At 38.3% G+C, this 15,163-nt stretch overlaps 1 protein-coding gene across 7 annotated transcripts in view; it reads left to right on the plus strand.

Annotated features, from left to right (window-relative positions):
• Window positions 1-15,163, plus strand: part of SULF1 (sulfatase 1) — a 102,414-nt gene that overhangs the window by 49,575 nt on the left and 37,676 nt on the right. For all 7 annotated transcript variants that reach the window (XM_087890663.1, XM_034429936.3, XM_034429939.3 and 4 more), the window contains exons 6-8: window positions 587-826; window positions 8,414-8,565; window positions 10,084-10,253. In XM_087890663.1, the coding sequence (XP_087746789.1) occupies window positions 587-826; window positions 8,414-8,565; window positions 10,084-10,253 (562 nt within the window). The remainder of the gene's footprint in view (window positions 1-586; window positions 827-8,413; window positions 8,566-10,083; window positions 10,254-15,163) is intronic.

A 15,163-nucleotide genomic window follows, 5' to 3' on the forward strand; every position in this document is an offset into this window, starting at 1 on the left:
TTCTTAATCTTTCTGGAATCTAAAAATGTTTTGCTTTATGAGATTTATATTACTGTGAGAAAAAAACTTAAGAAATGTACAATCAAGTAATTAAATCACACTCATTGTAAACAATAGTGTATATACAAGAAATACTTTAATAAATGGAAATTTCTTGGGATAAATTAAGATGTAACACTGAAAATTGTATTTAGCAATATCAGGGAGCAAGATCATAGTTTATATAAACTTTGAATCAGTGGTGAAATCCAATTTTTTTTACTACCGGTTCTGTGGGTATGGCCTGGTGAACGTGGTGTGGCTTGGTGGGCGTGGCTTGGTAGGCGTGACAGGGGAAGGATACTGCAAAATCTCCATTCCCACCTGACTCCAGGGGAAGGATATTGCAAAATTTCCATTCCCACCCCAGTCTGGGGCCAGCCAGAGGTGGTATTTGCCAGTTCTCCGAACTATTCAAAATTTCCGCTATCAGTTCTCCGAATGCTCAAAATTTTTGCTACCAGTTCTCCAGAACCTGTTAGATTTCACCCCTGCTTTAAATGTGTGCCGTATGTGAGTTAATTATGTGTTTGCTTTTGATGTTTAGGGTCCTTGCAAGTGATGAATAAAACCAGGAAGATAATGGAGAATGGAGGTGCCAGTTTTGTTAATGCATTTGTAACCACTCCAATGTGCTGTCCATCTCGGTCCTCGATGTTGACAGGAAAATATGTTCACAATCACAATGTTTATACTAACAATGAGAACTGCTCTTCTCCGTCCTGGCAAGCAACACATGAGCCACGCACCTTTGCTGTGTATCTCAACAATACTGGATATAGAACTGGTAAGGAATTAGTTTTCACACTCTTTTCATTTTGATTTTTAAAAAGTTGCTTGTTTTCAATCTGTTAATGCTGTTAATAACAGAATTATTTTTGGAACATTGATGCAGCAATTTTGCAAAGCTTAATGGTACTGTGTCTTGTTAATTTGTGGGTAGGAAATCAGCAGAAAGCTGTATAAAAGACCAATTACTAAACTTATTAAAGTGTAGTAGCTTTAGTAGATAGAGGGAAGTTGTGGTAGCAGAGTTTAGAGCAGGGGTGTCAAACTGGCAGCCCATGGGCCTGATGCATCACACACAGGCCACACCCATTCCAGCTCTGTAAATGGAAAAAACATGGTGAAACATCACGTGATGGCAACATGACATGGCCAGTTTGACACCCGTGGTTTAGAGAGTCAACCTGGACCCATATTAATTTGAAGGTCTTCAAGTAAAAATACAGGATTTTTTTTTCTTAATAAGGAGCCTGCCTTTTAATCCTTGTATTCCAGATCATAGAACCAATTATCTGTCCTTTGCATTGTCCTAAAATTTAAATTGAAACAAATAGAATATTTTTTGAAAATGCAAACTGCAGATAGATACCAGTAGGGGTGGGTTCTACTTACCTTTACTACTGGTTCGCAACGGGACCCCGCGCGCTTCTGCGCACGCGCAGATCACCCATGATGATGTGGGTGATGTGAGCCTCCCGCCGGTTTTACTACCGGTTCTATAGAACCAGACTGAACCAGGAGCAATGCACCACTGGATACCAGGCCCTCATCTTGTTATGAAGGAAGTGGAGAAGAGAATCTATTGGGCTGCCAGCATTTATCTGGGGTTTTCAGCCAAATGAGACTGTTCCTGGCACATATAGGGTACTGACTCTGGTATTAAAGAGTTGGATCCTGATTTTGGTTGAATATTAAGTCCTATAACAAGGTGACAGTTAAAAACAGCTGAGCAGTAGATATCTGTGTCACCCTGAAAGAGGAAAGGATGTCAACTTAATTAAGGTTGCTGACTCTTCCTATAGAAAACATTCTCTAACCTCCTTTATTGGAAGCAACTCCTGCTTTCCTAATCTGAATTTCTTTGGCTTCAAGTTCCTAGTTCCTCCTAGTTTTTTGCCCTGTGGATTGATATCCAGTTTTCAGTTGTGAAGGAATGTGGCTTTGACTCAAAGACAGGGGAGGAGATTTCTAGGCTGTTACAGAAAAGATATCTGAGTCTTGGAAAAATAGAAAGTGTAGAAATAAATTCAAAACAACTCTGCCTTGACTGTGTTAGATACAAGCTGAAGTAAAGAGGGATTTTGGCAGGCTTTCAAGATCTGTTCCAAAAGCTTAACTGCATTAAAGTACATTTCTTGTGACATCCATTTCCTGACCTCGATGGGCTGACATTGGTTTTTGGACTCCACTGGCTCTGGACTTCTGTCTAAATAATTCAGGTTTTATCTCCCCCCCATTACTTCCACAGAGAGACTCTAATCCATAGGCAAGATTCTGTCAATGAGCCTCCCATTGTGTGTAAGGCTCAGTTTGATTTACAACCATCAGCTTGTGTGTTATCTCTATTTATGCATTGAACTGATTTATGGCTAAAGTAATTGAAGTACTTAAAACCTAGATGCTAATTTACTCCCACCTGCTCTCAGCTCTACCTTGAACAGAAGAATTTGTTGCCAGTCCTTAAAGGCCCCCTTCCTTTCAGCTTTTTCTGCTGAAATAGAGTATGTTCAGTTGAGAGCCCAGCTGTTCCAGCTAATTGCTCTGATTGATGCTTTGCCATGGCAGCTGAACCTGTTGACGGCTTCAATCCCTCCATGATACAAATGTTCAGTAGCCATACTTGAAAAATTTGAGGGATGTCACAACTAGTTTCCAACATTTGCAACACCCTGAAGATTATCTAACGAAGTAGACAGAAAGTAGTAGGAGCAGTGGCCAAATGTGCAATTCTATTGCCTTATACTTGAGCACCCCATTAAATCTGCCAATCACCAGATCAGAACGCTGCAACAAGGACACCACCTAGTGGCAGAACCTTTAAATAACTTCCTGCTTTTGACAAGACTTGGAGCAGAATGAACGGATCCATTCCATAAAGACCTGGAGACCAAATTCTTGACGACTTGGCCTGCGTTAAGCAGCCATCCACAGCGTAGTACCTTATCACTATTTATTGATTTATTTAGCATATTTATAAGATGATCAGACTACAGGTGACTCCATATGGTGTACAAGAATAAAAACAGGAAAGAAAACAAGGAAATCGGTAAAAGACAATAATTAAATGAGAAGGAAAACGACATAGTCTTCTATTCCAGAGGTCTCAAACCTGCAGCTCATGGGCCATGTGCAGCCCTTAGTGGTTACCTCTCAGGAGCTGCTGTCTTAGCTTCTCTCCTGTACATATTTGGCCATGCCAAGCAGCAACTTATCAATAGGGTGACTGTACATTCCTAATTTAAATTTGTCCTAGATTTTCAAGTCTTAGGCAAAATGTACCCCACTGTCTTCTTCCTTACAGAATAAGCTGTTCTCCCATAGTGCCAGTGTGCAGTGCTAAGTGCATTTATTGCACTAAATGGCTTGCAAGGCACCATAGGGGAAAAGCCAATTCTGCAGAAACTGGTGCTACCAGGGCAGAAGGAAAACAAGAGAGGAGAACATAGTGCTTTGGGGAGAAGGTGGGAGCTCACAAGGAGGAAGTAATAGCAGGAATCAGTGCCAGTTTATGTGCCCCTGCCTTATCTGAGCCAGCTAGTTTGCCTGCTAATGGCATAAAGAATCAAACTGCCAGGGGGTGCTGCTGATATAGAAAGGAAGGGAAATGGGAATAATAAATGCTTTTTAAAAAATCATATAGTTTTGCACGATTTTATTATTTTAGTGCCCCATCACTCTCAAATGTGTCTGGTTTGGCTGATAGGTTATATAGTCAGTGGACAAATGGAAATGTGGGTTCCTGTTACAGTAGGAACATGTTGTATAAACATGTTAACCAACAGGTTTTAAATCAAAAAATAAGTTTCAATTCGTTTTAATAGTACTTGCATTTTTTGCAGACAGCCCACCAGTTAGCACATTGAAAGTAATGTGACCTGACTTATTCATTTGAGTTTGAGACCCCTGTTCTATCACAGTCACATTCTCAAGGAGCCAACTACCAATCCTAAGGCAAAATGTGGGAAAAGACTCAGATTTTAAGGATTCATATAAAAGGAGCGAGGTGATGGTTATTTGATCATCTGGGAGTACATTTTCAGAGCTAGGCACAATGGCAGAGAAGGTCCATTCCATGAGTCCATCAAATGACAAAAGCAAATGAGAGACCTCGGGGAGGATCTCTGTCCCCCGCCCAGACAAACTGCGTGTGACCGAGAGGTAGGAGGAGAACCACTGTAAAACGGTGCACTCTTCCCCCAACCCCCCAAGTCACCGCAGAAGGATACCATGGTCGATGGTATCAAAAGCCTCTGAGAGGTCAAGTAGGACCAGGATGGAGGAATAACCCCCATCCCGGGCCCGCCAGATATCATTCACCAGAGCAATCAATGCCGTTTCGTGCTGTGTCCGCGCCTGAAACCCGATTGGTATGGGTCTAGATAATCCATTTCCTCCAGGAATTATGGGAGTTGGTGTGCCACCACGGACTCAACAGCGAAGGTTGGAGATGGGACAGAAGTTGTTCAAAATGGCCGGATCCAGGGCTGGCTTCTTGAGAAGGGGTCGAACCACCGCCTCCTTAAGGGTGGCAGGGAAGACCCCGTCCCTCAATGAATCATCGACAATCGCCCAGACCCAGTCACCGGTCACCTCTCTGGTTGCCGCAACAAGCCAGGATGGACATGGGTCCAACAACGTGGAGACCCCCAATCTATCCATAATAGGGATTCCATCCAGGATCCCAGTAGCTTTTAGGCCACTGGAATAAGACCTTGTCAGCATCACTTGGTTAGCCAGTGATGAGCTGAACTCCAAAGAGAAGGAGGCAGTAATGGACAATGACAGGGGTATTCCTTATGCTTCCTTCACAGGGAGTGACATCGCCAGAACCATTTTCTGCCATACAAATGCTTTTCCCATAGACAGAAAATGCATGGCAGGCCACTCTCACTTTGGCAGAAGGATACCATGCTATGCAGAAGTATCTAGAATAGCCTTTGAAAGAAAACTTCCTTTTGTACTCTGTATAGTTATTTTGAAAATACATAATAGCTTTCAGGTTTTTCAATATCCCTTCTGTCTTTAATCATCTAAGGCAGGGGTGGGCAACTGTGGCCCTTTTACAATCTGTAGACTTCAACTCCTAGAATTCCTGAGACAGCCAAGCCAAGTCCACAGGTTGTAAAAGGGCCACAGTTGCCCACCTCTGCTCTAAGGCATGATATTTTGTGGGATTTCATGGAACAATTTGATACTATTTATTTGGATTACACTCTAATTTATTTTCTCTCCCTTGAGATATACACATGTCATGTTGAGGCAGTTTACAGTGGGTTCAGGAGCATTATCTATAGATCAAATTAAAAAACTTAAATTCAAGTAGCCACTATTGACTTTCTATGCCTTCACATTTCACTAGAAAGACTTCAGATGGATCTAATAAAGATAGAAACCTTTCTGGTTTGGCAACTCCTCAGGTATTAAAATTGTTCAAAGGCATTCTCTTACAAACTCCAAACATTTCGAGACTTTGCGTCAATTACCTCTACTCCATTCTGGAGAAAAGTCTTACATTATTTGGGTTAAGGAGTTTTTGCCCATTAAGATGGCCTTTGGAACCTGGCCTTTGAGACTTGTTTGGAAGGGCTCAACATTCTGTGGAGGTAAGGACAAGCCACTATGGCTTGGAATACCTCCAGACAGCTTGTAAGCTAAACCAAAGGCAGTAATGGGAATTACTATTCTTTTTTTCCATCCAACTTCAAAGGAACTTCCCTCTCAAGACAAGGTTGGGTGTCTTGTTTCAGAAGTCCAAATATTTGTTCATTGGTTTAGGCCCACCATAGTCAAGAAATTCTCAGCAGGTTACAATTATTACAATAAAGTATCCAGATACAGTTCCAGTTATTTAGCAATAAGCAGCTACCCAGTTTAAACTGCGGATAAAATTATAAAGCAACCAACAAAAAAGCAGTAGAAATAGATAGCACATGTATAAATCAAAGGTTTTGAACTATGTGTGTGTGTGTGTGTGTGTGTGTGTGTATGTATGTATGTATGTATGTATGTATGTATGTATGTATGTATGTATATCCCTTCAAGACATTAAAGGTTCTTCAGAACCTTCCATCTTAAGAATTTTTGATAGACCCATGCATTGGGTCTAAGATCCATATTACCATTCCACCAACCAAACAGAGAAGTCTGCCTGTTGTTACCTTGATGCATTTTTGCATTTTGCTATCATCATTGCTATCATCAGGTTTGTGACTACAACTGCCATTAATCACCTCCATCAATTATAGACATATTCTTACATATCCTTGATTGTTTGCCACGTTAATTTAAATACTGGAGACTTTTACTTTCACGCATACACGTCTTTTGATGTTTGGATGTTCAGATATTCATAAGGCACTTCACTTCACTGGACAAGGCAGATCCAGAAAAACATTTTTCTTAGTTAATTCACCAATGCCTGAATTTTAGCAAGCCCTGGTTTGAAGATATTGTGTTACCTCTGGAAAAAAAAAGAGAGACTTAAAAATATTTGGAGTATTGTCATTAAAATGGTGTTAGTCAATATGGTGCCCTCTAGCATCTGCCAGATCAGCATAATCTTTCAACAGGGTAATACACATTGAAGTCTCAGGTATCAGGTGAGCACGAGGTTGAGGATAGATGAATAGAATTTACGCGAAAATTGGTCACATTCTCAGATTCAGAGGATGTGTCTACAAAAACCAGAATGATACTGGGAGGTTATTGACTGCTTGAATCATAGCATGAAAACAACTATAACATGTTAGCATCCTAAGGCAGAAAAAGATGAAAATGTGGAGGTTTTTTGCTCACCATTTCCTCTGTGTACCGACTGTTTTTCTATCTCATTAGAATTTACAAATTAAAATTCTTCCTGTGGGCACCATTAGTTACAATAATGAAAAGATGGGCAGTGATATTGCTTTTTAATGAGACTTTATTAATTCAGCTGTATTTGTATGCTTATTAATTATACATAAATTAATTCCTAATTTTCTTTGCCTCTGTTTTTAAATACATTCATTGGCCAGGGGCATTTTAAATAGTGCAAAGATGTGAGCAGCCATCTGGAGTGTTTTTCTTGGTTTTGTATGAGGATTATGAGGATTAAAAGTCAACACATCTGTAGAGCATTTAACTCTCTGTGATATTATAAATCACAGATTAATTGATATTACATTTTTATTGCAACTATTGCCATTATATACAGTGACTAAGATAGTTTCAAATCTATTTTAATTATTTAGCTTCTAATGTTTTTTTCAAAACATCCTTCTAATTCTTATTTTGACAGTACAATATAGTACTGTCCTGAAATTTATTAGTTTTGTTTTATTTCTGTATCAGCCTAGCTCAACAAATGAGTCTGGGTGGCACACATCATGAAACAATACAAAATATGGGACCAAATAAAACTGTTACTATGGACATTAATACAGACAGAAAATGGGTCCCTTAGCACCCAACCCAGTCTTCACAGCCTTGTGAAAGGCCAACAGGGCACAGGTCATTCTGATATCTGAAGGGAGAATATTCAAGAGCAAGAGTCTCCAACCTTGGCAACTTTAAGACTTGTGGACTTCAGCTTTGCTGGCTGAGGAATTCTGGGAGTTGAAGTCCACAAGTCTTAAAGTTGCCAAGGTTGGAGACCCCTGTTCAAAAGGACAGGGGCTACAGCACAGGATTGACCACACTTTTTTAAAAACCTGGCAGAACCACCTCCTCTCTCAAGCATGCATTCACCATTCCCACTCCTTGTCGCACTGAATAGGTAGCAAGAATTATCTTTAGTGTAAGATTAGCTTTTTTTCCCCAAGAACCAAGGACTGGGATGGGCTCATTATGGAGAAAGGGAAAGGGTTAAAGAACCCACATTTGTTGATTTGCTATTTTCTTTATTTATCCATATTTGTGTATCATCCGCTTCAAAATGATGAAGAATGTGCCCTCAATTCTTGGTTTTGTAGATAGAAAACGCTCCAATTGCCACAAAATTGAGGGTTGCACCAGGGGTGAAATCTACTTATCTTCCCTACCGGTTCAGAAGTTTGTGCGTGCGCGTTTCATGTGCACACTTGGACTCTCTGCACATGCACAAACCCTTCTGCGCATGCCCAGAGGGTAAAAAACAGATTACTTCCTGGTTAAAACCAGGAAGTAATAACCATGTGGGTGGGCAGAGCCTTGTGCTGCCACTGCTACTGAACCACCCACCACCATCGCTACCGGTTCAGTTGAACCGGTCCGAACTGGTAGCATTTCACCCCTGGGTTACACACAAATGTGGGTCCTTATGTTGCCAACCCTTGCTGTAACCAACTTCTTTATTCATAAAACACCACTGTTCAGCAAGTGCCAATGAATGTGGCTTCTTTTCCTCTCACAGCTTTTTTTGGAAAATACCTCAATGAATACAATGGCAGCTATATCCCCCCTGGCTGGCGAGAGTGGGTTGGATTAATAAAAAATTCTCGTTTCTATAATTACACTGTTTGTCGCAATGGCCTTAAAGAGAAGCATGGATTTGAATATTCAAAGGTAAGGAATAATCTCATTTATCTTATTATGCACATACTGTAGGTAAAACCTATTCTTGATAGAAGAAATGATATTTTAAAATTACTTCATTGAAATAATAGTCTTAATTTTTTTTTTCTTACTGCACGGTCAGAATTTTTTTCACATAATCTTCATAGAAGGTCAGTTAACACTATGGATTTCTGGTTATGAAGAAGAAATAATGAAAGGTACTGAATCCTGGAAACTTGACTGTGGCAACAAACAAACATGCAGACACACACAACAAAAATTACACAGCACATTTGTTTCCCATAAAAAGCAATTATCTTTTTATCTTTTGGGAGAGATATAATTTGCAAAAGATTCTCATTTCCAGTACTGTCTATGACTCTATGTTACTTGTAATATTTTGGCATTTGAAATTTGGAAAAAAACCTTCCTCCTTCAGAAAATACCTTTTCCCCAGTAAGTCTTTCACTCTTGAGAGAAGTGCTAGTGTGAGTGGCTTAATGGAAAAACATATCTGAAAATCAGTGAAATTTATCTTTCATACTGATTTTTATAACTTTATTAAATTTTTAAACAAGTAGGATAAAAACTAACTGAAACTAATAAGTCAGGTGAGAATTTTTTAAAAATATAAAGAACAAAGCCAAAAGCTCAGAGAAAAAGAAATATAAAGAAATAAATTATGGTTTTCTTTTACAACATTTAAGTTGACTTCTTACTCTAGAATTATGACATACTTTCTTTCATACTTTTTCACATGTATCTGCAAAGTACTTTTGGCGTTAGAAGTCTGAGAAACCATCCTGGAATGAGGACAAAGTGTTCACAGCTGTTTGGGCTTCCCTAATAGTGTTATGTGAAAAAAATCCTGCACTTCTTTTCACTGTTGCTTTTGCAGCTGTTCATGACCCTGAGTCCACATCATCTGATTGATTAGTCTTGTCTGGAAATGGTTGAAATTGTATGTTCATGTTACCTTGAAACTCCTCACTGAAGTACATGCCAGTTATTTGATCAAAAACTCTGCAAACCTAGAGATGGCAGATAGTTTAGTTCCTAACTTTAAAAAAAAGTCCTTTTCCTTTCTGTGTGTGTGTGTGTGTGTGTGTGTGTGTGTGTGTGATTTTTCATTTTATTACTATTGGCTATAGGTTAAGTGCTTAGTTGGTATGATTGGATTTTGACATTAGTAGCTGTGCTGTTCTAAAATAAGCTGACTTCTTTAGAAATGCAAATATTCGTTTTTAATTTCAATTATAGACAAGGGGCTATAGTGTCTGAGCTTGGGTGTGATTTAAATGTTTCTAAGTCTTTGTCTTCTACTTAAAAGATGTTATTCCTCCTTACCTACACAGATAAGCTTATTGGAATGCAGCCATTCATCTGCATATATTTGATCTGGGAACTGTGCCCAGCCTCTAAAACTAGATATCCTTTAAAAGCCTATTGGACTAAGCCACTATAATATGACCTTGTGATATTGGATGCAGTTGGCAAATTGTCACTTATGTTGAATGTTTGTTTCAGGACTATTTTACAGATTTAATCACTAACGACAGTATCAATTATTTCAAAATGTCTAAGAGGACATATCCCCATAGACCTATAATGATGGTGATCAGCCATGCAGCTCCCCATGGCCCAGAAGACTCTGCACCACAATTCTCTGAGCTGTATGCAAACGCTTCTCAGCACATGTAAGTGAAACTTTATACTGTGAAAATGCTGGGGGTTTGCCACTTCATTGCTGACTGCCCTTTTCAGGTGTGTAATGAAATGGAAAGATGATGTCCTGCATAGCCTCAGCCAGTTACCTCCTTGCCCTGCTTCAGTTCTTTGAGGTTCAATGAAATACTCTAGAACCGTGATGGCAAACCTATGGCACGCGTGCCAGAGGTGGCACACAGTGTCCTCTCTGATGGCACGCTAGCCGTTGCTCCAGTTCAGCTCCGCTGCACATGTGCACGTGCCTCCTGCTGGCCAGCTGGTCTTTAGGTCTCTGTTGCACATCTGCAGGGGTGGGACATGTGCGGGTGCAGGGTGCATGAAAGGGGGGGCACGTGCGCATGCGTGGGGGCTGCACGTGCATTGCATTTTGGAGGTTCAGGCATGCCACGTACGTGCTTTGGGCACTCAGTCCAGAAAAGGTTAGCCATCGCTGCTCTAGAATATTCCATATTCGGATCCCATATTTTCTACTTTTTGAAAAGCATAATATTTACTTTTTTGTTTGAGGAAAGCTTTGTAAACACCTTTGGCAGTGAGAAATACTGAGTTGTCATTTGGCTTGGTGTCTGGACTATAGATGCCTAAAGCAGTTGGAACACCTTCTTTTTCTTCCATCTTTCTTTTTTTCTCCTTGGGGTTGCTTGGATTTCTTTCAATTTTCTCTCTGAACATTTTGTCTCATTTCTGTACAATTGATATTAAGTTTGCACTAAAGCTTGATGGAAGAGAAACAGTAAAGTCTTGGTATTGTACAATAGATTTTACCCATTCATGGTGGTAGATGCAGATCACATATTTTCATGCTTTCTCTGTTAAAAACCACTGAGTAGAATCTACAAAATGGGTATGAATTAATATAACGGTGATCTTTCTTTTGATGTATTTGCTAATGTGTTTATAATGTGGTAGACACATTTGTAGCCTAAAACGTATTCAGAAAATATATTTCATAATTCCCCCAGGTTATGCTTTATGTATAAAGCTATGCCTGAGATAAATGGTTGCACAAGAAAAAAAGCCAGTTTATGTCACTATTTTAAAACAATAAATAAAAAAAATGCTATATTTTGACATCTATACACACATCCCATCCCACCCACAACTCCTCTGCTCTTGCTTTGATATCTTAATTGATGCGATGAATTCAGACCAAAATTTGTCGGAGTAGTAAATCTGGATAAAAGACACTGTTGCAATATTTTTAGGATCAGACTCAATAATAATAATTAGAATTAGAGGTTCAAATATAGTTCTCTTTAATCATAGTAGGCATTCTATATTCACTGAATATTCACAGATAGAAGCAAGGAAAAATGGCGAAGGTGGCTCCTTATATATACAAAGGGTGGAACCAAGAGTGGGAGTGGTGAATTATGAATACATTAAGAAACAAAGAATAAGTTAACCCCTGATATCCCATATATACATTATTTACACATTAGGGAATAAGGCATTTACATCTGACAAATCCCCCTCTAAATGCCGGTTCGCTATACAACACCAATTACATTCAGATTCAGGACAATATAAGACATACAATTTGGAAGTTAAGTATTTGTGCTGTTTAGAAGGCAAAGGCTTCGTCAATATGTCAGCTAATTGTTCAGAGGTATCGCAATGTACTGCTTTGATAAATCCATCATGGGACAATTGTCTCACATGCTTAAATTTTATATCTATATGCCTAGATCTTTGTCCAATGGCATCGGACCTAGATATTTCAATGGCCGCTTTATTGTCCTCATGCATAACAAAAGGCAAAGCAGGTTTTTTCCAAACATCTGAAATTAAATCATTAAACCATACAAGGTTATTTGCAGCTTTGGATAAACAAACATATTCCGCTTCTGTGGTTGAAGTGGCTACCAATTCTTGTTTACCAGTGTACCAGTAAACTGGACAGTCATTTAACAGGAAAACATAACCAGAAGTACTTTTTCTGCATGATGTATCTCCAGCCCAATCCGCATCTGCGTAACATGTAAGTCTTGGTTCTTTGTTATCACTAGGCTCTAATACTAGACAAAAGTCTAATGTATTTTTCAGGTATCTTAAAATTCTTTTGACAGCTTCCCAGTGGTACATTGTTGGTTTACTAACGTGCCTTGATAATAAATTGAGTGGTAATGCAATATCTGGCCTGGTCCAATTGGATATATAAAGAAGTGAACCTATGACTGATCTATAGAATGTATTATCCTTGAATTCAGGGGAAGATTCATCAGTATTTCTGAGGAAATCAGTTTGCATAGGAGTGTCACAGGGTTTGGCATTGTTTAAATTGCATTTGTTTAGAAGTTCAATAATCTTATCTTTCTGGGTAAGTTTGAAACCCCTTCTAGTTTTGTTAATTTGTACACCAAGGTATTTGTTTATTTTACCTAGAGATTTTAACGAGAAATGTTCATTTAACTTGTTTACAAAGATTTCTCTTCTCTCTCTGTGTTTTCCTATATATAAAATATCATCTACGTAAATCAATACAAACTCAACGTGATCATCACTCTTTTTGACAAAGAAACAGTTATCAGCAGTGGTAGCGTTGAAATCCATGGTTTTAAGTACTTTTACCAAGCAATCGTACCATCTTTTGCCAGATTGCTTTAACCCGTATAAACTCTTGTTCAATAGCCAAATTTCATTTTTATTAGTGTATTGACTGTGAGGTGCTCTTACGTATATTTCCTTATCTAGTTTTGCGTGTAGGTACGCAGTCTGTATGTCATATTGAAATACATCAAGATTGAGAGTGGATGCTACTACTAGAGCTGTTTTCACACTCTCTGTCCTTACTGTGGGGGAGTATGTGTCAGTATAGTCCTCCGGATATTTTTGTGCATAACCTTGTGCAACCAATCTAGCTTTGTATAAGGTATTGCCTCCTTCTAGATTCTTAATTTTATAAATCCACCTGGTACCAATAATTGTTTTATCCTTGGGTGCAATCGCAGGTGTGAATACATTTAATCCTTGCAAACTCTCCATCTCTTTTTTCATAGCTAGTTCCCATTTTTCTTTTTCTTCACGAGGTAGTTTTAATACTTCCTCATATGTATTAGGTGTTATTTGTTCATCATCCATGTGCATTATGTAATCTTTGTATTTATTTGGTATTTGATTTCTGTTGTTCCTAATAGCTCTTTCTGGTTTGCTATGGTAGTCATGTAAATATCTTGCTTCCTTTTTTGTTAATGTGTCTGTCTTTATTTTGTGTTGGCTATTTGTCCATGTTTTGGTTTTTCTTTTACTTTTATTAATATTTTGATTTTCTATCGTCCCTTCCTCACGAGATTTGGTATCCTTGCATTTACTTGGAAATATTTCATTAAGATGTAATTTAGACCAGTTGGCCTGTTCATGGAACACAGCTGTTCTGGAAACTATAAATTTATTATTATTATCAATGAATCTGTACCCTTTGGTGCCAGTTTCATATCCCATAAATCTTAATCTTCTGGATACGTTTTCTCCTTTTCTCCTCAATTGTTTGGGTATGTGTACGTCTGCAGTGACCCCAAATATGTGCATGTGTGCTAATTTTGGTTTCCTATTATACATCACCTCATATGGTGTCTTATTCACAATACTGGACCAAGTTCTATTTTGAGTGTAATTTGAATAATGTAGGGCTTCTGACCAAAATTGTTTGCCTAAACCAGCATCCTCTAATGTGCATCTAATCATGGTTTGTAATGTGGAATTCTTTCTCTCTGCAATCCCGTTTTGGAACGCAGAAAATGGACTAGACGTGTAATGTAACATTCCTCTATCCTTTAACCATTGGGAGAATTCCTTAGACATGAATTCACATCCCCTATCTGTCATAATTTGTTTTATTCTGATATTATGTTGTGTTTCTATGCGTTTGTAAAATTCCTTAAATTTTTGAAAGGTTTCATCCTTGTGTTTTAATGTGTAAACAAAACCATAGCGACTGTAATCGTCTACTATTGTTAGGAAGTAACGTTTTCTATAAGTGATTGATGGAGTTAATGGACCAACTAAGTCCATGTGTACTAAGTCAAAAATTTTGTTAGTTGATCTGGTGGATTTTTTTGGTCTGGGACTAGTCTTTAATTTAGTAGATTTACATACTGAGCATTCCAAATAATTTTCACAATTTTTTATTTTGACACCTTCTGCGTGTTCAGTCATTTTTTGTACTACAGGAAAACTTGCATGTCCTAACTTCCTATGTAAGATATGAGCACACTCGTCATGAATTGGTTTACCTATTTTTGGTTTCTTCTCATTGTGTGTATCTGTGTGATCATGAGATATTTTACATTCATCATTGTCACTGTTACTAATATTTTCATCATCTGCCTCAATGCAATCTTCCATATTTGAATCAATGTTATGTAACCATCTTTCTTTTGTTATCAGATAGGGTAGGCCTCCTTTAATCATCACAGTGCCTACATTTGTTTTATTCTTTTCTAAAGTTGCTTTTCCCTTTGAGAAAACTATATTGATGTCAGAATCTCTGCTTAATTTTATGACACTTAGTATGTTATGAGGTATTTCTGGTATTAACAATACCCCCTCTATTTTTCCTAGACCAGGCAAGGTCACATTCCCTCTGCCTAGTACTTGAACTTTTTCTTGATTAGCTACCTTTATTACAAATTTATCTTCTGTAAATGAAGACAATATATTTTTGTTATTAGTGGTGTGATTAGTTGCTCCTGAATCAATAAGCCAATTATTGTTCTCATTTGGTTGCGTTTTGGTGTTATCTTGTTTATTTAGTCCATTCAATGAACCAGATTTTCTCTCTTTTGAATTTTCCCTGCCCCCTCTACTTTCTCTGTAATTTGGTGGGCTTCTATATTTATGTCTATCTGTGGAAGACTGTCTATAATTGTATTTATTCCTA

The sequence above is a fragment of the Pantherophis guttatus genome, chromosome 3 (genome assembly GCF_059756535.1).
Source record: "Pantherophis guttatus breed Tessera chromosome 3, ASM5975653v1, whole genome shotgun sequence".
In the NCBI taxonomy this organism is placed as follows: Eukaryota; Metazoa; Chordata; class Lepidosauria; order Squamata; family Colubridae; genus Pantherophis; species Pantherophis guttatus.